The 24,511-nt window shown below is 45.5% G+C and overlaps 1 protein-coding gene and 1 pseudogene across 1 annotated transcript in view; one reads left to right on the plus strand and one right to left on the minus strand.

Moving 5' to 3' along the window:
* Positions 1-7,139: 7,139 nt before the first annotated feature.
* Positions 7,140-24,511, plus strand: part of Fam193a (family with sequence similarity 193 member A) — a 79,018-nt gene continuing 61,646 nt past the window's right edge. The window contains exon 1 of the mRNA XM_008841849.3: positions 7,140-7,382. Coding sequence (XP_008840071.2) covers positions 7,158-7,382 — 225 coding nt within the window. The 5' untranslated portion in view covers positions 7,140-7,157. The remainder of the gene's footprint in view (positions 7,383-24,511) is intronic.
* LOC103741142 lies at positions 11,514-11,956 on the minus strand (annotated as a pseudogene).

The following is a 24,511-nucleotide window of genomic DNA, read 5'->3' on the forward strand; positions in this document are numbered from 1 at the left end:
CAAAGTGAGTTCCACGACAGCTGGGGCTACAGGGAAACCCTGTCTCAAAAAGGCAAAAAAAAAAAAAAAAAGGAAAAAGAAAAAGACAATAGAAGCTGTGATGGCTCAGGCCCATAGCCCTACAGGCACATAGTACTAGTTAGCTACTGGGGAGGCTGAGGCAAGAGGATCATGAGTTTGAGCCAGTTTAGACAGTTTAGTGAGGCCTTGTTTCAGAATCAAAGGACTGTGCACCTCCCTAACATGTCAGGGTTCCTGGGGTTGACCAGGAACCAAGAAAGGAAGAGGGAGAGGGACAGAGATAAACTAGGGTGGTGGTTTGGGAGGTAGAGACAGGATCAGTCATTTGAGGCCACCCTTGACTACATGAGACCATTTTTCAAAAATAAACACAAATTTAACACATTCACAAAAAAATAAAGGGCTAATAATATAACATTTTACAGTCAATAATCAGTGCTTACTGAATTTTATTTAGTTTCTAGAGAACAACCTTGAAATCTGTAAGTTGCTATGTACTTTGTAAAATTGAATCAATCAGATATTACAAAACATTAAGTATTTAACTAGTTTTGTAGCTAATTCTTGATTCTGTTACCATTTCTTTGTGACTATGTGGGGGGAGGGGATTCAGTTTTTAACTGCACTTGCTTTGGGAAAGTTGAATTCAGGAAAGGCAGGAGAAAGGTGCTGCAGAAGGCGAGGGCTGTGGTAGCAAGGTAGTGCTCCTTGAGTGGACTGCTCAGCCCAGGCCCTGCAGCGGCAATTGCTAGCTGCCTACTGAGTGTGGGGTGCATCATGGCTTCGAAAATGTGGAGTGTCTAGTGAGAAAATGGGCACTGAAGGACAGTGCTGTGATGTGATGAACACATCTGTATAGAGTGGTAAGTAGCTGTGAGCGCATGTATCAGGAGCCAGGAGCAAAACTCAGGAGAAGAGAACCCAGTAGGATTTGGAGGAGCTATGATCACGTCTGATAAAGGGGAGGCTGGTGTTTTAGGGTGGCAGAGGGGAAAGCAAGGAGCGAGGGCCAGCGAGATGACTCACCTGGTGAAGTGCTTTCTAGAGTCTGTCCACATAGTAGAGGAAGGGAACTGACTCCAGCAGCATGTCCTCTGATCTCAGTGTGGAAGGTGCACCTCCCCACCTCAAATTGATTACTTAAAAAAAAATTTAAAACTGGGCATGTTGGTGCACGCCTTTAATCCCTGCACCTGGGAGGCAGAAGCAGGCAGATCTCTGTGACATCAAGACCAGCCTGGGCCAGCTGAGACTACAGGGAGACCTTGTCCAAGAAAAGAACAAAAAAAACCCCAACAATTTTAAAACAGGGTTAGAGAGAGAGTTCGTGGTTAAGAGCACTGGCTACTCTTACACAGGACCCGGGGTTGGCTCCCAGCACCCACTCGGTGGCTCAAAACTGCCTGTAACTCCCCATTATGATACCCTCTTTTGGCCTCCATAGGCATTGCATATACATGGTGCACTTAAATCTGCAGGCAAAACACTTAGCTAACGAACCAAACAAAAAAATCAGTGACAGATACATAGAAACCCACAAATACTGGCAAATTAACCACATGTTAAACAGTGTAAGTTGAAGAAATCAAACGAGAGATTTTAATTTTTTGGTGACAGATACATAGAAACCCACAAATACTGGCAAATTAACCACATGTTAAACAGTGTAAGTTGAAGAAATCAAACGAGAGATTTTAATTTTTTGTTTTGTTTTGTGTTTTTTGAGACACAGGGTCTCACTATGTAGCCCTGGCTGATGTGGAATTATGTAGACCAGGCAGGCCTTGAACACACAGGGATCTACCTGTCACTGCCTCCAGAGTGCTGAATGCTGGGATTAAGGGTGTGCACCACCATATCCAGCATTTTTTAAAACAATTTTATTTTATGTGGATGAGCTTTTTGTAGGCATGTGTATAAGTGTACCTTGTGCATGTAGTGCTCCAGAGGTCAGAAGAGGGCCATCGGATCCTCTGGTACTGGAGTTATGGACAGTTGTTAGCCGCCATGTGGGTGCTGGGAATCAAACCCAGGCTTGGCGATTTTGAATTTTTTGAATTGAAGAAGAATGAAACCTTAACAGGCTTGGGGCTGGAGAGATGGCTTGGTGACTAAGAGCACCAGCTGCTCTTGCAGAGGACCCAGGTTCGATTCTCAGCACCTACTTGGTGGCTAACAACTGTCTGTAACTCCAGTTCCAGGGGCATCTTGCTCCTTCTTCTGCCCTCCATGGGACTGTGTGACACGGGTGCACTTACATACTTTCAGACAATATACTCATACACATAAAATAAACAAAAAACTGTTGTTTTCTTTTTTTTTTTTTTTGGTCTTTTTGAGACAGGGTCTCCCTGTAGCCCCAGCTGTCCTGGAACTCACTATGTAGACCAGCCTGGCCTTGAACTCACAGAGATCCACTTGCTTGCCTCTGCCCCCCACCCCCACCAAGTGCTGGGATTAAAGGCGTGTGCCACCATGCCCCGCCCTAAAACTGCTATTTTTTTAAAAAAGGTATTGATGGAATTCATATTTGTACCTCACATTTAATCATAGTTGAAAAGTACTGAGGCAGAGGGGTAGTGTTTTATGTGAATTTGGATTTTAATTCAATGTCCGTTGTGTGTGCTTGTATATGTGTCTGGCTGGGGATAGGGGCAACTTGCTACTTGCTTTGCCAAAGGTGTGGAGTAGAATTCCATTCTTTTCAAGGACTAACTTCAACCTGGAACATAGGTAATTAAGTATTGAAAAGTCTGTTTTTTTGTTTTTGGTTATTGACAGGGTCTCACTGTGTTGGGTGGGCATGACTCAAGCCCCCCATCCGCTCCCAGTCTGCCTGGTAACTGGGACTACAGTGCACACCACCACACTCAACTAGCATCAGAAAATTTTGACATTTTATTTCAGACTTTGCCCTTTCTCTACAGATCATTTCATCTCGTTCCATGATCCCCCCTTTTCCATTTTTCATAGGTGATATGCTTGTTTCTGCATGTGCACATGGAGACCCAAGGATGGCATCAGAACTCATCCTTGGTAGCTCTTCCCCCTTGTTCGTTGAGGCAAAGTCTCTCACCCTTGGAGCCTGCGGATGCAGCTGGTCTCACTAGCTGGTACTGAGGCAGAGGGGCAGTGTTTTTTGTGAATCTGGATTAATTCAGTGTCTGTTGTGTGTGCTTGTACATGTGTCTGGGGTGGGGGCAACTTGCTACTTGCTTTGCTACAGGTATGGAGTAGGATTCTGTTCTTTCTGAGGACTAACTTCAAACTTTGCCCTTTCTCTGCAGGCTTGCCAGCTTGCTCTGGGAATCCTCTCTCTGCTTCCTATGCTGGAATTATAGGTGGGCTGCTGTGCCCACCCAGCATTCATGTGGGTTTCTGGTGGACCTGAATCCAACTCTCATGCTTGCACAGCAAGTGGTTAATTTTAATTGCTGAGCACCAGGGTCCCCAACCACTAGTGCCATGACTTGGGATATCATATGTACCAGTGATCCCCAATTACATGTCACTTCAGCCCATCCTCCTGAGTGTTTTATTCATGAACAGCAAACACAAACTCCATATTAGATGTGCAGTTCATGGGAACAGCATCCAAAGTTGACTTTAGGTTTTTGACACTGGTCCCTCCTATCCTATGCCTTTGAAGCTCTGTTGTTGACTTCTCTTCCATAGTGTTAAGGCCATCAACCCTTCGCACCCCTCATAGGTCCCACCTTGTTCTTGTACACTGTTCCACAAGTATGAGCCATCTATCTGTACCCAGAACCGGCTGCAGCAGCAAGAGTTCATTTTCATACAGCAAAAGTGCTCTTTAAGATGGAAGTTGGATCATGCCCCCCCCCCACAGGAGAGCTGTCAGCTTGGGTGACCTGCCCTACCTGGCTATGCCCACTTGCCGCAGAAGCTTTAGCCCTTGGCTATGTTCCTGATGGCCACGGACGTGTTGAGCATTAAGTGCTATTCCTCCCTTGGACCGTGTATTATTCCTTCTTTAGCATTGGCATCCCTGTTTGCTTTTGCTCAAACACCGTCTTGATCACGTGAACCTGTAGTTCACCGAGATGGGTAGATTGCCAGGGTCAAGGGGTTTGAGGCCAGCTTGGGCACACAGGGAGGCACCACCTCCGAAACACAAAGGCCCTAAACTGCTCTTCACAACAGCAGTACACTGTGGCTCCGGTTACTTGTCTCTGCATTTCATGGCCCATAGTAGGTATTCAGTTCAGCCTGGAGCCCTGGGAGCTGCACTTGGCCTCACTCCTGTCTCACCATATCTTGATGGTGCTCTTCTATAGCCCCAGTGCCTGAGCACCCCCCTAACCCCCTGCTGCCCTTGCGCTTTGTGCCTTTGAGTGCTCCTGTACTGGTAGGTGTCTGTGACATATAAGTATTTCCTCAAGGCAGCCCTCATTGTCACCTAAGTGAGAGAGGCTCTTCCTGGCTCCCAGCACCGGAACTCTGTGGCTTTTTCCTTAACATACACTTTCTACTAATTTATTTTATCCTTTTTCTCTCTCTCTCTCTCTCTCTTTTTTTTTTTTTGGCTTTTTGAGATAGGGTCTCTGTAGCTCCAGCTGGCCTAGAATTTACTATGTAATTATGTAGATCAGGCTGACTGGCCTTGATCTCACAAAGATCTGCTTGCCTCTGCCTCCAAAGTGCTGGGAATTAAAGGCGTGTGCCTTCCCGCCCAGCTCTATTTTATTTTATTTTTAAATTTTTATTTATTATTTTTATTTTATGTGTATGCGTGCATTGTCTGCATGTACGTAAGTGCACCCATGTCGTGCAATGCCCGCGAAGTTCAGAAGAGACCATCAGATCCCCTGGGACTGGAGTTACAGACAGTTGTTAGCTGCCATGTGGGTGCTGGGATTCGAACCCAGGTCTTCTGCAAGAACAACCAGTGTTCTTAACCACTGAGCCATCTCTCCAGCCCCTATTTTTAAAATATTTTATTTAAAAAAAATTTTGTGTATGAGTGCATGTGTATAAGTGCATCCATATCGTGCCATGCCCAAGGAGGTCAGAAGAGGGTGTTGGATTCCCTTGGAACTACAGTTACAGATGGTTGTTAGCCACTCTGTGGGTGCTGGGAATCGAACCCGGGTCCTCTGCAAGAGCAGCCAGTGCTCTTAACCACTGAGCCATCTCTCCATCCCCTCTATTTTGTTTTTTGAGACAGGATCTCCCACTAGCCCAGCCTGGCCTCCCACTTATACATGTGCTGATTATAGTGGCCATCCCAGCTCTGCTTTATCTTCTTTACATTGGTCTTTGGAGAGGCTCTTAGCTTCTTAAAGTCAGAGGTTTATTCACTCCATACTCCAAGGCCCAGGCATATGGTAGGCTCCTAGTAAGTACATTGTGAGCCCCCCTGCTCCAGAAAGTTCAAGATCGGAAATACTCCCAAGTTTAAAGCATTTTAGGTGCCATTACAGCACTATTACAGGAAGTTCCTCACTTGACATTCAGTGTTGCAGTCACAGTGCAGGGCACTTGAAATACCAAGAGACACTGCCTCCCATCTGTGTGGAAGGTCTACATGGAACTTAAAGTTTCATAGTCATAAATTTTGGGCCCATCCCAAGATAGCTTAATATATATGCAAATATTCCAGAATCTGAAAAAAGCTGAAATCTAAACCACTTCCAGATCCATGCATGTGGTGGGTGCCGAGGGGGCATCTCACAGCAGTTTGGCTGTTGCACTGCATTCTGACCTGTGCTATGGTACAGAGGAGCCCAGCACATCCTCCAGTGGCTGTGGCTCTTCTGCTTGTGACAGGGAAAAGAAAAGTTAAGTGAGGTTGAGTTTTGAAATTCACATAATGTAGACATTCCAGACCTGTTGGTGTTGAAAAAGGTGCTCTTTGTGTGCTCTGAGGTTTTGCAGGTCTGCAGGGTCTCCAGAGCTTTCTTCTTGCCCTGCCGGATACTCAGATGACTGCTTAGCTGGGCCTAGTCAGACCCTCAGCCTTGTGGGTGTAAAGGTGAAAGCCTTTTACCTGCAAAGGTGCAGTCATTCCTTCATTGGTCATTCATCTCCTCATTCGGCTCCAGGTTTCAGCCACAGTTCTTGTGGGTACCCTGGGGTCCAGGTGGGAGCTCTGGGTTGGTTGTAGGTCAGCTGTGTTGGTACACACTTATAGTCTGGATGAACGAGCAGCAGTGACAGGCCAGGGAGAGCCATAGGGCCAAGGGAAGATCTTAAGAGCTGGCTTGGCATGGCCAACTGGGTACCAGAGAAAAATCCCCGGATGGAGCTGCTCCTCCCATCTGATGGCTGTGACAGGAGAGGCGAAGGGCGATCTGCTGTGAGCTTTTGCATCCTTTGCATGGTGCTGCACAGCCATGCCTCTCTGCTGGGTCTACTGCTCTATGCCTGCAGGTGTCCCTCAGTGGGTGGTCAGCAATACCATGGAAGGGTCCAGATCATCTACTGAGTTCAAATCTTGCCGCCTGCTTCTTGGTCTTGGTACTTGAAGCCCATTTCCAAACTCAAGAGCCTTAGCCTCCTTGCGCATCCCAAGGCAGAGGGAGGGTACCTAGAGTAGCAATCTTGCCTCTTCCTCAGGCCACGCCCACGTTTACTCTATAGTTTTGAAAAAGCAGCAGTTGAAATTAGGTAACTGGCTATGAATTCAGCTTTGTGATCATAGCGCCTGGGAATTTGGGTTTTGAGTATGTGGCTGCTGTCGGGCTCTTTGTGGTTTATCTGGAGTTTAGACTGTGGGCAGCTCACCCCAGAGATGCTTTTAAGCCAGTGTTACTGCCTTGGTGCAAGACCTTGTGTGTAGCTGCCTCTGGTCAGGTAGCTTCACACCTGGTTCAGGGAAGGCAGCTGTGGGGTTGTCTCAAGGACTTTGTCCTGGGAAGTAATGAGTCTAGATGGAGGATGAAGTTTTTCTTTATGGTGTTGCTATTTTATTTGAAATGTCTCGAGTTTCTAGAATACTAGGTTCAGTTTTATGTGTCTCCTATTTTCTGTTTTTCTACGTAAGATATAAATACATGTTTTATTTTAGAAATATATATTTTTTTTTCTTTTTTTTTTTTAAACAGCCTTGGCTTTCTGGCTCAGGTTTTGAACATAGAATTTTTTTTCTATTCCAGACTCCTTTTAGTTTTGGCATGAATCATAAGACACCACCCTACCCCGCTGGGGATTATTGTCTTCTATGCAGAAGTGAACGGAAAGACTCTTCATTCTTAGAGAGTGGCGTTAAGACTGCGAGCAAATTGGCCCTTTCCATGGCTCCCAAGGGCAACAGCGTGCTGCACCTGCCGCTGTGGGTGTGCCCAGACTGCCGGAGGACCGTGGAGAAGGAGGAGAGGCACAGCGGTCTTGACCAGCCGGTGAGTGGCTGCAGCTTCAGTGGGCTCCTTGGTCCTCCCTTGTGGGCGGTGGGCTGAGTCGTAGTGAGAGGAAAGGATTTCTGTCTGCCATCAAAATGTTCCCATGCCTGTCCTCTGGGCTGTCTCTCCTGGCCTTGGCTGGCCGCACCCATAGTAGGTGAGGGCGTCTGCTTCCTTATCCATACAGTCCACAAGCTGGCCACCTGTGTGGTGCTTTGGGCTTTTGTGTCTGGTCTCAGGGTTTCTTTGGTGATGCAGTTTCATGAAAAGCTAGAACTTTCACATATTTTTAGTTATAGACAGTTCTGTGTGTTGGATCGTCTCCTGAACTATCCAAACACTTTTTCTTGGACACAGTTCTCAAGCCTTCCTCCTTCCTTGATTCCATTCTTCCCCTTAATAGAGACCTTGAGGCCTTTAGGCTTGATCTGATCTCTGACACAGGTTAAGTCTTAGTGGGACATTGTTCCCCAAAAGCTTTTGGGTTCTAGGGGAGCTTTTGCAACCAATTGGCATGTCCCACATCTGAGGCTCTTTTCTTCTCTCTTGCTTTCTGGATGCAAGTAGCTGTGTTCTGAGCAGTTCCTGTCTTCTGTGCCTTGCTCCTGTGGCCAGTAGTAGTCACTGTCTTCTGTTTTCCAGTTGGTCTCTGGGGCAGTTTGAGAAGCATTGGGCTCCAGTGTGGATGGCTCGCCACCTGCCAGGCCTAGGCCACTTCTTCCCTGGCCATTCAGCTGCCTTCCAGCCATGGGCTTCCTGAAGACAGCTCCCAGCTGCAAGGCATCTTGGTGGTAGAGTTTCAGTAGCTACATCTCCCCAGTGTTTACCAAGCCAGGTCAGTGTTCCTCTCACCTCCTTCCCTCTGAAGAGCCCTGACCTGCTTTACTTGTCCTCAGATCTGGTTCCAGCGGTCCCAGTCCATTTCACTTATCCTTTGTATGTCTTTATCGTAATAGGAGTTCCATGAACACAGTATTTTTGTGGGGGTTTTATTTCATTTTGGATTTTTGAAACATTGTTTCTCTGTAGCCCCAGCTGATATGAAACTCTCTGTGTAGACCAGGCTGGCTTTGATCTCACAGAGATACCACCACCCCTGAATTCTTGTGTATTTTTCAGAGATTTATTTTTTGGTTTTAATTATGCGTTGTATATACACTACATGCGTGCAGTGCCCCTCAAAGGTCAGAAGAAGGCATTGGTCCCCTGGAGCTGGAGGTGGTTATAAGCTGCCTGACATGGTTGCTAGACCCAAATGCTGGCCCTTTACAAAAGCAGCAAGTGCTGTTAGCTGCTGAGCCATCTCTCCAAGCTCCTTTTTGTGTGTATTTTAACTAAGAACAATGTTCAACCTGACATACATTAGGTACTCAGAATAGTTGAATTAATGAGTGAATGAACGAGCAAAAGAGTAAAAAGACCCTGTGTCACCAGGAATTGAAAGAGCGTAGTCAATCTGAAATTTTCTTTCACTCAGATTTTTTTTTCATTTCACAATTTCATACAAGCATGTATTTTGGCCTTTACCCCCCCCCCCATACCCTCTCTCTCTGAAACCTTTCTTCACAACAAGCTCCCTTGGTCTTTGATAGGGTTCTGTGTGTTACTCACTGGGTTGAATTAGGGTTATTTGCATGAGCATGGGTGATTACTTGCCACAGCTGGGGGCAGCTCCACAGGGGCTCGCTGTGGCCGCAGCACTGAAGTGGTGGCTTCCCTTCCCTGCTTCTGTTTTTGTCACCCTCTTCCCTTTTTTTTTTTTTTTTACGCACTCACTTAGGACAGCTTACAACTGCCTTTTTAACAGAGTTTACAACTGCCTTTAACTACAGCTCCAGGGAATCTGGTACCCTGTTCTGGCCTCTGAGGGCATCCATACACACAGGCACACACTCTAACAGATACATAAAGTAAATTATCGTTTTTTTGAGACAGGGTCTCATTATGTAGCCCTAGCTGGTCTGGAACTCCATATGTCACAGTGGAGACCAGGCTGGCCTTGAACTCAAAGAGACTGCCTGCCTCTGTGGAGATGAAAGGTGTGCACCACCACACTTCGCAGTAGTGGCTTAAATGAGAAATGCCCCCCTTAGGCTCAAGTATGTGGACACTTGGTCCCTGGTTGGTGGCAGTCTCCCCCTGTTGGGGGAGATTTTGGAACCTCTAGGACAGAGCCTTGCTGGAGAAAGTCCCATCATGAGAGACAGGCTTTGAGAGTTTGCAGCCTCACTGCACTCTCTGCTCCCGGAAGTGGATAGACAGGATGGGATCTCTTAGCTTCTTGTGGCTATGCCTGCTGCTGCCCCTCCTTTGCATTGTGGACTCTTCTCCAGAACCATGAGCCAAATAAACTCTCTTAAGTTGTCTTGGGTCATGGTATTTTATCACAGCAATAAAAAGTAGCCAATATACCCCCATCCATGATGGAATGTTGAAAGACTGGACCTTGTGCAAGCATCCACAGCTGCTGTGAGGTCATGAGTGCCATGTCCTGTGCACACGCAGTGCTTCACAGCATTCCTCCTCTTCTGGCTTCCATGCCTTTTCTGCTCCATCTCTAGGTGGTGTGCTTTCGGTGTCTCCTGTGCACTCAATAGAAAGGACTTCACTCAGTCTTGGCTGAGCTTGTTCTTGATGCTGACACTAACCTCAATGCTCCCTGTGGCTGTTCTTGTCTCTCCCGACCTCAGGACTTGACCTCCTGCTGAGCTGTCACACACCGACTTGCCTCTGTTAGTGTAACATTTAAATATTTAAATCTAAATAGTGCAGCTTGCTTTTCCAGGTGTTTTGAATTTTGTGACTGTAATCATTCAGCATAAGTGAGGTTAAGTGCTGTTTTCATTTTCATTGCTGTGTACTGTCCATTTTTATGGATACATACTGCATTTTAGCTTCTAGGTTTTTGTTTTTATATTTTATGTGTATGAGTGTATTGCCTGTATATGAGTATGTGCACCTGTGTCGTGCAGTACCCGTGGAGGTCAGAAGAGGGTGTTGGATCCCCTGGAACTAGAGTTATGGACAATTGTTAGCGATTGTGTGGGTGCTGAGAATCAAACCTGGGTCCTCTGAAGGAGCAGCCATTGTTTTTAACCACTCAGCTATCTCTCCAGCACACAGCTTCCAGATTTTACTATTATAAATTATTCTTCTAACCAGGCATGGCACACGCCTTTAATCCCAGCACTCAGGAAACAGGGCTGGACAGATCTCTGTGAGACTGAGGCCAGCCTGGTCTAGATAGTGAGTTACAGGACAGCTGAGCCTACCAGAGACCCTGTCTCAATTTTTAAAAAATTTAATTAAAAAAATAAACCAAAAAATAAAATTGACCTGGAGCACACAGACATTCTTTCGGCTGTAAGTGGATGAGGCGTGAGGGTTGGAGACACAGCTGATTGCCTGTTGAGATCAAGTGTTAACATTTTCAAGTGACCTACAGAGAATAAGAGGCTTCAGAGTGTGGGTCCTTGGACAGGACTCCTATATTAAAATCCACCCACCCAGGGCTTAGGGACCACTGTGGAAGAGGGGGCGGAAAGATTTTAAGAGCCAGAGGAGGGGGCTGGAGAGATGGCTCAGCAGTTAAGAGCACTGGTTGTTCTTACAGAAGACCCGGTTCAAATCCCAGCACCCACATGGCAGCTAACAACTGTCTGTAACTCCAGTCCCAGGGGATCCGACAGCCTCTTCTGTCCTCTAGATAGTGAGTTACAGGACAGCTGAGCCTACCAGAGACCCTGTCTCAATTTTTAAAAAATTTAATTAAAAAAATAAACCAAAAAATAAAATTGACCTGGAGCACACAGACATTCTTTCGGCTGTAAGTGGATGAGGCGTGAGGGTTGGAGACACAGCTGATTGCCTGTTGAGATCAAGTGTTAACATTTTCAAGTGAAAATTATTTTCATAAACAGAAATAACTGAGGGAGTGGAATGGCAGTGTCTTGTAACTTTTGTAGCTCTTTGGGAGCTGAGTCTCCTGTGCACTGTTCTCTTGGGTCGGTTGTTCTGATTGAAATAGATGAAAAATACAGCTATGGCTCACTTACATACTTTTTTTTTTAAACTTTTTTGATAATTCCGCAATGTTTATTACAAAGGTAAACCCTGATCCTCGTAATGGGCTTATTGGTAGAATTTCTGGTAGTGAGCTCAGGCTTCAGGACCTCCAAACTTTTTTGGACTTGCAGCGATGGAGATCGGCTACCAGCAGGGTCCACTCATGCTGGATAAGAATGTCTTTGATCTCCTTTGAAGCCTCATCCATGTATTTCTGGTAAAGTAGGCCACCAGGGCTTTGGAGATGGACTGTCGAATAGCATAAGTCTGGGCCATGTGACCACCACCCTTCACATGACCCTGCTGTCCATGCCAGCAAACTGCTCCTTGCTCAGAAGCAAAACTGACTAAGAACTTGTACTGCAGCATGTGCGGCTCGATCATCTGCAGGAGGCTCCCCTTCACCTTGATGAGGCTGTTTCCTGGTTTGCAGTGTGCCGCTGATGTCCAAAGACCTGCATGGACTGCAGTGGACCCTCAGCTGGCATGGCTGTGAGGCACACACGAACTCCTCTGTGGGACGTTGCATTGGAAAAGCTCTTTCACATAGTTTTGAATCTCCTTTGATGCTTCACCAACCAGACCACAAAAAGTAATTGTTTCTTGATGTATAGTTGCATTGGAATTGGGAGCATGTCAGTGTCTTTTCCTTCTCTAGTATATTAAGGTCCGTTGGTCTGTGCCATGGTTGGCTTCAGTTGTCAACTTGACACACTTGGAAAGAGAGAACCTCAGTTAAGGAATTGCTTCCATCAGATTGACCTGTGGACGTGTCTTTGAGGAATTTTTTTTTAATAGTTAATTATTGTTATTTTATGTGTATGAGTGAGTGTATTGCCTTCTTGTATGTAAGTGCACCCATGCATGCAATGCGTACTCGGAGGTTAGAAGAGGTGACCACTGGAACTGGAGTTACTGACCATTGTTAGTCACCATGTGGGTGCTGGGACTCAAACCTGGGTGGAGGCATTTTCTTAATTGCTAGCTGATGTATGGGGACCTAGCCCACTGTGGGTGATGCCATCCCGGGGCAGGTGGGTCTGGTGGGTCTTCCGTGGTCTATGCTTCATTTCATTCCTTCAGGTTCCTATCTTTGGTTCCTACCCTGTCCTTCCGTACGGTGAACCATAAAGTGTATGATGAAATAAACCCTTTCTTCCCCAAGCTACTTTTGGTTGTGATATTTACAACAGCAACAAAAACAAATTAGTGTGTCTTGCCTTCTGAGTGGACCTCTTACATCACTGGGTCATTTGTAGAATCATGGTTTACTAGGTAAGCAGATCTTTTTCAACTTTTTCTCAGACAGCGTCTCACTGTGTAGCCTATGCTGACCAGGAAATCACTGTGTAGGTTGAGCTGAATTAGAAGGAGTCCTGCTGTCACACCTGACACTTTGTTCTTTTTCAAAATTGTTTAACATATTCTGGATCCCTTGAATTTCTAGGTAAAGTTTAGAATTCTCATGTCAATTCTACAGAAAAATGGGGGAATTGAATTAGCATGTGTTGAATCTAGAGTCTTTGGGAGAAGAATTGACATCATAACAGTATTGAGTCCTCTAGACCACAAACGTGGTATAATTTTCAATTTATAAAGGTCATCTAAGTTTATTCTTAGCACCGTTTTGTAGAATTAATGTACAGAGTTTATATGTGGCGGGGTACATATCAGAATTTGTTAGCTGTTTATTGCTAGTGTATATAAATGGAATGACCCTGTATCCTGTGAAAACTTATCTCTTGTCTTTAGTAGATTTCTTAGAATTTTTCTATGCCCATCACCACCTTATCTGTAGATACTGTGTTTCTTTCATTTCAGTCTATGTCTTTTTTCTTTTTGTGCGTGTGTTTTTGAAACAGGTTCTCCCTGTAGCCCCAGCTGATCTGGAACTCGCTATGTAGACCAGGCTGGCCTTGAACTCACAGAGATCCCCCTGCCTCTACCTCCTGAGTGCTGGGCCCAGCTTGTGTGTCTCTTTTCTTGCCTTGCTCCACTGTCTTGAGACCCCTAGTGAAGGTCAGTAGATGGCATGAGTGAGCAGTCTTTTCTTGTTGCTGATCTTAAGTTGGAAACAACTGACTGTAGGATTTGTTGATCAAAATGAGGAAGTTTACTTCTATTTTTAGTTGACTGCAAGTTATTATCATGAATAGACACTGAATTTTGTCAAATTTTCATTCTATATTTGTTGAGGTAATTTATTCTAGTTAAAATAAATAACGATTTTTGAAATGTTGGACCAATTTTGCATTTCTGGGATAAACTCCCATGATATATTGCCCCCTTTTAAAACTACTGCATTAGACTTGCTAATGCTTCATTAAGAGTTACTATATTGGGGCTAGAGAGATGACCCAGCAGTTGGGACCCTGGCTGCTCTTGACCCACGTTTGGTTCCAGCACCCACATGGTGGCTAACATCTGTCTATATATGGGTGTGCCTACCTACATTCAGACATAACACTCGTACACATAAAATAAAAATAATAAATAAAATGCTTTCTAAAAGGGCTAGGGAGATGACTCAGTGGTTAAGAGCACTGGCTGCTCTTGCAGAGGACCTGAGTTCAGTTCCAGGGCATCCAACGCCCTCTTCTGACCTCTGTAGAAACTGCATGACATGGGTGCACTTACCTACATTCAAATATAACACTCATACACATAAAAAACAAACAAAAAGAAGCTTTTTAAAAAGAAGCTAGGGGTGCTATAGAGATGGCTCAGCGGTTAAGAACACTGGCTGTTCTTATAGAGGACCCGGGTTCAATTCCCAGTAGCACATGGCAGCTAACAGCTGTCCATGACTCCATTGCAAGGGATTCAACGCCTTCTTCTGACCTTCACGGGTATTGCATGACATGGGTGCACTTACATGCAGGCAAAACATTCATACACATAAAATAAAAAGAATAAGAAAAAAATTTAAATAAAAAGATCGGAAATGCACTTTTTAGTTTTTAAATTTTGTTTTTGTTTGTTTTGAGACAGGGTCTCCCTGTAGGCCCAGCTGGCCTGGAACTATGTCCCAGGCTGGCCTTGAAATCATAGAGATCTGTGCACCACCACACTGGGCTATATGCTCTTCCTCTTTTCTTTTCTTTTCTTTTTTTGGTCTTTTTGAGATAGGGTCTCCCAAGCCCCAGCTGACTTGGAACTCACTATGTAGACCAGGCTGGCCTTGAACTCACAGGGATCCTCCTGCCTCTGCCTCCCTAGTGCTGGCATTAAAGACGTGAACTAACGCACCCGGCCTCCTTTTTTTTTTTTTCAATATTTTATTTTTTTATTTTATGTGTATACGTGTATTGCCTGCTTGTAGGTAAGTGCACCTGTGTCATGCAATGCCCGCGGAGGACAGAAGAGTCTGTCGGATCCCCTGGGACTGGAGTTACAGACAGTTGTTAGCTGCCGTGTGTGTGCTGGGATTCGAATCTGGGTCTTCTGCAAGAACAACCAGTGTTCTTAACCACTGAACCATCTCTCCAGCCCCATGCTCTTCCTTTTTAATTTTCAGAAAAAGTTTTTGTAGAGTTGGTATTATTTCTCCTGTAGCAGTTCGTAGAATTCAGTGAAGCTGTGCTAAAGGGAAACTGCTTATTGGGATGGTATTTGACTGTGAGTTCAGTGTATTTGCTAGAGGTTCCTTTGCTAGGTATGTTAGCTTGCCTTTAGACAAATTTGCCCAGGTTGTGCCCTTTGTTATTTGGATTTCTGTGACCTCCCTTGTGTCTTTTGTCTTAGTTTGCTGAGCTGAAATACTTCTGACAAAGCACCTTGTGGGAGAGAGGGCTTATTTTAGCTCACAGTTCAAAGTACATGATGGGGAAGTCAGGGCTGCACGAGCTCAAAGCAGCTGGTCGGGTCACAACCACAGTCAGGAGACAAAGAGGGGTGAACGCGTCCTAGTGTTCAGCTCCCTTTCTCCTGATAAGACAGGCTAAAGATGTATCGGTTTTGTCCATCTCTTCTAAGAGCCACATTGAATTCTTTCATTGCTTTTGCTCTAACCCTTTTCCATTCTTCTGCGAGTAGATAGATGTCCTCTTTTAGCTGTGTCACCCATACTGTTATGGATCGAATTCTTCATTCTCTTCAGAGCATTTTGGGTGACTGCACTGTGCAGGTGCGAGTGTGCATGCAGAGGTCAGGGGACAACATTGGGTGTCTTCCTGTATTGCTGTCCATCTTACCCTTTGAGACAGTCTCTCACGGAGCCAGAAGCTTGCCATATTTATTAGCTAGGCTGGCTGCCAGTGAACTCCTAGGACCTGCCTGTCTCTGCCCCTCCTGTCACAGGCACATGTAGCACGCCCAGCTTCAAACTCAGGTCCTCGGGCTCATATAGCAAATGCTCTTACCCACTGCACCATCTACCCAGCCCCTCAAAACACTTTATATGTATTTTTATTATCACTTATTCTTTGACCTATGGGTTGTCTAGAAGTGGGTTTTATTCTTTAATTATTATTTTTTGTTTTGGTCTCTGTGTAGTCCAGAGTGCTTCCAGTTGGTGATCCACTGTCCTCATCTGCCTAAGGCCTGTATTGTAGGCACAGAGCCAGCATGCCAGTCCTTAAGTATTCTTTTGACTTTCTAAATAATTTGGGTATTTTTCTTTTTCGTTTCAAAGACAGAGTGTTCCTGTCTTCTGCTGGCCTGGAACTCACTCTGTAGACCAGACTAGCCTCAATCAAATTCACAGAAATCCTCATGCCTCTGCCTCCCAAATGCTGAGAGTAAAGGCATGCATGACCACACCCAGCTAGTCCAGATAATTTTTAAAAGATGTCTTTTTCAATTTTTTTAATGTGTATGTGTATTCTGCCTTCATGTATGTATGTGTACCTTGTCCATGCAGTACCTGCAGATATCAGAAGAGGGCATCAGATCCCTTGGAACTGGAGTTGCAGTTGTGAGCTACCATGTAGGTGCTTTGAACCAAACCCAGGTCCTCTGCAAGAGCATAAAGTGCCCTTAACCACTGAGTCATTTCTCCAGCTCCTCCAGATAACTTTACTGTGTAGCCCTGGTTTGCCTGGAATTGGCTGTGTGTTCCAGGCTAGACTCAAATTCACAAAGACCCTCCTGCCTCTACCTGGAATTAAAGGTGTACACCACTACACATAGCCCCCAGCATTTTACTAATGATCAGTCACTGCATTATTTTAAACTCTCAGACTTCATTCACAAAACATTGGTTTGGTCAGTCTCTGCTCTTGTTGGGCGCTGACAAAGAGTCTGTTTTGCTCTTGTTGGAAAAATAAATATGCAATTAAATTAGTTGGTGGCATTAAGGTGCTCCACACCCACCTCTTGATGTTTGGTCCAGTTACTGGGGGTGTTGGTTTCCCAGTGTAGTCCTGCTTCATGTTCTCCTAGAGTGCTGACCGCTGCTATTTCCTGTTGATGGGCAGTTGCTACCAGCAGTCTGCTTTGCACCACTGCCAGTAGGCTTCTGTCTCCTCATTTCCTTTTGTATCAATGATGTACTGTTTTCAACGATGGTGGTTTACTGACACGATTGTGGTTTGCTGACACGTAGTAGTCACTTTTCTTGTTGCTGTGACAAAATTCCTGACAGATGCAACTTAGGGGAGAAGGGGTTTATTTTGCTTACAGTTCAAGGGTCCAGTCCTTCATGGCAGAGAAGGCGTGCCAGGGGAGCTTGAGGCATCTGGTCATAGTGAATCCAGTCTGGAAGGTGAGAAGAGAACAAGAAAGCCCACTTACTGCTCCGCTCACCCTACCCCCCGACCCCCAGCCTGGGGCCCTAGCTTGTGCAGTGGTGCTGCATACATTTAGTGGGTCTTCCACTTCAATGAACTTACTCCAGAAACAGGAGGCATGCCCAGAGATGTCTCCCAGATGATCCTAGATCCTGCAGCGTTGACTAACAGTATTCACACTCCTGCCGGGTAGTAACAGGAGTACATACCACTGCCATTCTCCCTTTTTACTAGGTGGTTCAAGTGTTTATACTGCCTACTCAGTGCCTGTCCTGTCACTCAACTTGTAGCATTGTAAGAAACGTTAAATGTTAGTCTTCTTTCAAACCCTGTAAAACTTGGAACTTGGTTTATGACAAAAGAATTCTAATCTTTTTTTAAAGAAAACATTAATGCATATGAATGTTATGCCTGCATGTACCCGTGCTGTGCAATGCCCACGGAAGTCAGAAGAGGGCATTGAACTGGAGTTAACCTTACAGACGGTTGCAGGCCACCATGTGGGTGCTGGGTCTTCTATAAAAGCAGCTGGTGCTCTTAGCCACTGAGCCATCTCTCTAGCCCCCAAGGAAAGGCCTGGATGCATTCCTGAGCCTGATGGCCTGGGGCAATGGAGCTCTTCTTCTTTTGTGCTGATTCCTTTAAACTAGCCAAAGGGAAAAGATTCAGCTTCTTGCACTAGGGATAAGAGCCCACCAAGCTTCCCAGTCCTGTGTGTGCTGCTGGATCTGACTGGCCACCGAGACACCCTTCTGCAAAAGTAAGGTCTGCCTTGCTGACTCACTTTCACTTTTGCTTTTTCCTTGTGTGCTTTTTATGGTATTGATGGGGTCCTTGGACCTCGGATTTCATTTCTAGCAGCAGAAGAACCCTCAATAGCACAGCTTTTGAGTTGTGTTCATGTTTGTGTATTGGAACCCTCAGTGTTTGCTTTGCTGTGTGGTTCTGAGACAGGCTTGCTCTGTGCTTCTGACTGACCTGAACTCATCCTTTAGCTCAAGCTGGCCAAAAACTCAAACCAGTCTCCTGCCTCTCAGCCTGTGAAATGCTGGAATTGTATGTGAGCTGTCAGTCAACCCATTTGTACTATTTTATATGCTTTAAATAGTTGTCTTTTTAGAAGAATGTGTAGTTGTCTAGGTCTTTGACCCACATTTCCATTTTGTGTGATGCTGTTCATTCCTTTATGTCAGTGTACATTTTTACCTGGTAGTTTTCCTCTGCTTCAGAAACTGGCCCTAACTGGGCGAAGTGGCATACAACCATGGCCCCTAGCACTTAGGAGGTTGAAGCAGGGGCACTGCAAGTTTGAGGCCAGCCAGGGATACATAGCAAGACCTTGTCTAAAAAAGGAAGGGAGGGAGGAGAGGGAGAGGGGGAGGGAGAGGGGGAGAGAGAGAGGGAGGGGAGGGGAGGGAGGGAGAGAGAGAGAGAGAGAGAGAGAAAGAGAGGAGGAGCCTCACTGGGGTTAAGAGTTTGGCAGGGAGGGAGGGCCTTTAACATTGATAATGATCATACAGGGCTTCTGTATGTCTGCAAGCCCGCATTTGGACCTGGTTTTCTGGCCATAGTGGTGGCACACCACTATATGAAATCGAGGCCAGTCTGGGCTACACAGTGAGTTGAGTTCCAGGCCAGCTGTGGCTATAGAGAGACCCTCTCTCCAACAAAAAGAAAAAAAGAAAGAGTTTCTGTTTGGAGTTACAGCTTTGCTGGTTCTCTGGGACTCCACTGACCACCTCATCTTGTCTTTGTGATGTGTGAAGTGTGTCTTTGCCTGCTTCCGAGATTGGCAGTGAGTCAGTTTCTAGCAGCAAATGTACCTGGGTATGGTTTGCTTCACATTTACAGCATTTGAGATTAACTGAGTTTGGCTATGTAAATTTAGTTTCTTTGGCTGTGGAGAATTTCCAACTATTCATAAAGCCTCCTTTGTTTCTGAAAGGCCATGACCTCTATATGTATATGTGTATGTGTGTGTGTGTGTGTGTGTGTGTGTGTGTGTGTGTGTGTGTGTGTTTCCATATGAAATATGAGATTATCTTTTCAATTTCTGTGATTCTCTTTGCATTTCATTTTGGGTTTTTTGTTTGTATTTATTGCTGATGAGACAAGGCCTCATCCCATAGTGGCCTTGAATTTGCTAAGTAGCTGAGGATGATCTTAATCTCCTAATCTTCCTTCTGCCTCCTAAATCCTGGGATTACATAATTTCACACTCCTCTATGTCTGTTTTATGTGATGCTAGGGATTGAACTCATCTCTTTGCATTTCATTTTGGGTTTTTTGTTTGTATTTATTGCTGATGAGACAAGGCCTCATCCCATAGTGGCCTTGAATTTGCTAAGTAGCTGAGGATGATCTTAATCTCCTAATCTTCCTTCTGCCTCCTAAATCCTGGGATTACATAATTTCACACTCCTCTATGTCTGTTTTATGTGATGCTAGGGATTGAACTCAAGGCTTCAAGCATGCTAAACAAGCACTCTTAACCAACTGAGCCCCATTTTTCCTTGATGATATTTTGTTTCTTTATTATTATTATTATTATTAATGTGTATGAATGCATTGCCTGTGTGTATGTAAGTGCACTCATGTTGTGCAATACCTGGCAGAGGTCAGAAGAGGGCATCAGATTTCCCTGGAACTGGAGTTATGGATGGTTATTTGCCACCATGTGGGTGCTGGGAGTCAAACCTAGGTCCTCTATAAAAGCAGCTAGTGCTTTTAACCACTGAACCATCTCTCCAGCCCCAATATTTTGTTTCTTAACTTTTGGAAGTTAAATTTTCATTTTTCTTTTATTTTCTTTTTCTTTTTTTTGGTCTTTTTGAGATAGGGTCTCTCTGTAGTCACAGCTGGCCTGGACTCACTGTTGAGACCAGGCTGGCCTTGAACTCACAGAGATCCATCTGCCTCTGCCTCCTGAATGCTGGGATTAAAGGCGTGCGCCACCATGCCCGGCTCATTTTTCTTTTTGTAAGTATTTTCAGTTACTCTCATCATTTTTATAGTTTGCTGTGTTTTCTTGTACATGTGAAGTTTATTTATAAAGCCAATTCCATGCTCCTATTAATTGTACCCATGTCTGTTATTTTGGGATCTGACTTTCTTTTGGCACACTTTTCCTACTTGTCAAGTGATGATTTTCTTGTCATTGGATGCTGGACACTGTGAAATTCTTCTCAGTTTTTATATTTGTTTTACTATTCAGAGTTAGACAAGGGGGGAGGGTTGTACAACAGCATTTGTAGCTCTGTTACTCAAAGTAGTCAAAAGGTAGAAACAGTGGCTCTGTCTGGTAATGGCAGATATACAAGGGAAATGGTCACATACTCAGTGGAACTATTAATCGGTCTTTAAGCAGTTAAGAGGCTAGAGAAATGGCTCAGCAGTTAAGAGCACTTGCTGCTTTTCCAGAGAGCCAGTTTGGTTCCTAGCATCCATATCCAGAGGCTCATAACTGCATGTAACTCCAGTTCCAGAGGCTCCAGTGCCCTCTTCCAGACTCTGTGAGTACCTGTACTCGCACATGCACATACTGACTGCCCCCCATCCACATAATTAATAAATGAAAAGCAGTTAATACTGATACACGCTTCTGCATAAGTAAATCCTGAAAACATGTTTGGTGAAATAAACCACACGTTGAAGGACAAATACATGAACTCACGTGTAGTATCTAGCATAATGGTTATTGTGGTTGAGTGACTGGGTAATGGAAGTTATTTAATGGAGACAGAATTTTAGTCAGGGATGATGGAGAAGATCTGGGGATGGATGGTGGTGATGGTTTCTGTATAAGTTCCTTTTCTTACTGCTGTGACCTGACAGAAGTAGTGTAAGGAAGAGGGGGTTTGTTTTAATTCACAGTATAGAATAATGACAGGTGCAGTCCATCATTACTCAGAGAGTATGGTGGCTTTGCGGTACGGTCTGTGACAGTGAGAGCTTGCAGTATGGTTTAGTCACACCTCAGCAGATGAAGAAGCAGAGAGCCAGGGCTGAAAGTGAGGCCGGGCCATTGCCTCGGAGGCCCTCCCCAGTCACCACTCTAGCAGCTGTGCCTCCTACTTGAAAAGCTCCACAGGTGGAGACCAAATATTCAAACATGAGAATGTGGGGGACATTTCACATTCAGTCTTAAAAATCTGCTACTCATGCTAGGGGAGGCTTTTCAGTGATGGCACTGTTTTCCCATTCTCCTATAGGTGAGCATGCACTCGTGCTTCTGAAAGTAACCTCAGTATCACTTACTGGTTCAAACTGGATCTGAATGGAGCCCTTTCGTTTGTCTGTCATTGCCTTCTCTATCTGGTTTGAACGTAAGGAGGTTCCCCAGGAAAGGTCATTCAATGGTGGAATGATACAGGTCATACTGCTATCCAGAGATGTGTCCTGTACCCCTTGGGCCATGGCTGCCTCGGCCTCCAAGCAGTCACACTGCAGGCCCATGCTGAAGTACTTTCCAGGCAACTGCTGTAGCAGTGGCCCTGGCTTTATCTTCTTAGGTGTGCCCTCTCTCTCTTCTAAGAGGGAAAGTGTACTTTGCCTCATGCTTGGAGAGGGTGTAGTCCATCATGGTGGGCAAGGAGTTGGTGTGGCTTGTGGGTGTGGCAGCAGCTGTGAAGCAGCTGGCTATATTATGGCAGTCCTTGGGAAACCAGGGCTGGGCTAGGACTCATGAGGTCTGCTCCCAGCAACCAGCCTCAGTCAGCTAGGCCCCGCCTCCTGAGTGATCCAACCTTCCCAAGACAGTGCTGCCAGCTGGGAGCCAAGTGTTCAAATGGACAGTTCACATTCAAACCATAGCATTCTGACCCTGTTCCCCCCACCTCCAGGACTAATGGCTATGTCATGATGCAAATACATTGAACTTCACAAGTCCCCATAGTACTACAGTTTCAGCACCTGTTAGAAATCGGAAATCTCTTCTGAGACTCTAGACAGTCTTAACTGTGAGCCTTGTAAAGTAAAAAAATAAAGCTCCATACTTTTGAAGTACACAGTAAATTAGAGTAAGCATTCCTGTTCCAAAAGCAACCAGGAGGATAGTCAAGAAAGATCCATCCAGATCAAGATTGAAGTCCAGAGGGTAAGCACCAAATCCTGTGGTTCTGTGTCCTGTGGCTGGGGCTTGTGGTGACGTTGTCTGGGCCCGGTGGGCTTACATGGCCCACTCCTGTGTCCTGTGTCCTGTAGCACATGCAGCCTCTTCTGGGCTGGCTCAGCTCAGTGCCTGCGGCTTTGCTCAGCATGTTCTGTTATTCCTGGCATCGCCAACATGGTGGGTTCTCTGTTGCAACTTGGGCTTCCCCCTCACAGATCGTCCACAGGCCTTGCAGGCACTCCAGTCCAGCTACACATTACCTGACTTCCGTGACTTTTGTCTGGAACCTTAGCTTAAGGCTCTCTGACTGCTCGACTCTTGCATTCTGCATGCTTGAAAAACCAATGGCACGTGGATCACACAAAGTTCTGCCAGCTTAAGATGTAGCCTGGCTTCCTTGACCACGGCTGCAGCGGTGAGAAACTTGCAGGGCTTTACCTAAATCGGGGAAGACGTTTCCAAGGTACTCTTCTTTGAGCAGGGCGCGGGTCCCTTCTCTTGTCCTCAGCTGTTCTGCTCAGAGCCACCTTGACCACAATCTTACTTATTTTTAAAAATATTTATTTATGTGTTTGAATGTTATGCCTGCATGTATGTACGTGCACCCATGTCATGCAATGCCTGTGGAGGACAGAAGAGGCTGTTGGATCCCCTGGAACTGGAGTTACTGATGGTTGTTAGCTGCCATGTGGGTGCTAGGATTCAAACTCAGGTCTTCTGCAAGTGTTCTTAACCGCTGAGCCGTCTCTCCAGCCCCTTGACCACAATTTTAAATTCTTTCACTCCAAATGTTATATGTTGGGCCTAACGCTATATTGTTGTGGTTTCGTTCTCTACCAAAGTTAGCACATTACTTTTAGATTCAGCCCCACTCAGATTTTCAGGACACAACAGAACAAAGCCACATAATTTCCCACATTGTAACCCACATGGCCTCTAGCCTAATCCTGGCTAGTCCTAGTTCTTTTCTGAGTTTCTGTTGACATTCTGGTCTTCCACACACTCGGCAAAATGGCCCACTAGGATCTGCTTACAGCTAGGCATGATAGTGCATGCCTCTCAGTACTTGGGGGTGGAAGAAAGAGGGTCCAAGTTCAGGGTCAGCTTGGACTACATAAAGCTGTGCCTCAGATAAACAGAATAAACCAACTAATCACTGTTAACATTCTAGAGCTTCTCTAGCTCACAGTGCCAAACTCTTCTACATTCTTCCACAAACCTCTAGAGGCCTTTGAGCCACATGGTCAGGTTCTTCACAGCAGTGACCCCACTTTCTTGGTGCCAGTGCCCAAGAGACAACCTGAGTGAGCAAGGGTTCATTTTGCCTCACTGTTTTAAAGGGTTCATGCAGTTCATTGGACAGAGAAGCCTCCTGACTGGAGCATCTTGTACCATGACAGCCATCAGCAAGCAGAGAGCTCAGGCCGCCAGTCTTTGGCATATGCCTTCAGTTTTACCACTGAAGCCTCGCCCTGGAGCCTTCAGTGGGTGGGTTTGCCCTCTAGGCACCCTTCCCTAGACCAGTGCAGTTGGTTTCTCTTTACTGTTGTCAGTCTTTAACTGCTGCAGTTTTGCCACCTTCTCCGTAGCTGCCTTTTCAGCAACTTTAAATTTGCTGTTGCTGCTTTCTTCACCAAACTGTCCTTGTTCTTTCTTTTTTTTTAAAGAACATTTTATTTTTATTATTTTCATTTTATGTGTATGAGTGTATGGCCTGCATGTGTGTAAGTGCACCCGTGTCGTGCAATGCCTATGGAGGTCAGAAGAGGGCATTGGATCCCCCAGAACTGGAGTTACGGATGGCTGTTAGCCACCATGTAGGTGCTGGGAATCAAACCTGGGTCCTCTGCAAGAGCAGCCGGTGCTCTTAACTGCTGAGCCAATTCTCCAGCCCCTCTTTCTTCTTTTTTCTTTTATTTTTTTAAAACATTTTTGACCTAGCCGGGCGTGGTGGCGCACGCCTTTAATCCCAGCACTCGGGAGGCAGAGGCAGGCGGATCTCTGAGTTCCTGGCCAGCCTGGTCTACATAGTGAGTTCTAGGACAGCTGGGGCTACAAAATGTGAGGACAAGACGCAGAACATAGCCAGACTCTTTGCCAGTTGTCATGCATGACCTGGGGCGTGGTTCCTGTTGTAACCCTTGTGTTGGTGTTGAGCTGACTGCAGGTGCTTTTGTGCTCCCTGGGTAGAAGTCCTGGGTAGGCAGGAAGAAAGGCTTTAGAGC

This window comes from Nannospalax galili, unplaced genomic scaffold (genome assembly GCF_000622305.1).
Source record: "Nannospalax galili isolate Female #2095 unplaced genomic scaffold, S.galili_v1.0 scaffold101, whole genome shotgun sequence".
Taxonomy (NCBI): Eukaryota; Metazoa; Chordata; class Mammalia; order Rodentia; family Spalacidae; genus Nannospalax; species Nannospalax galili.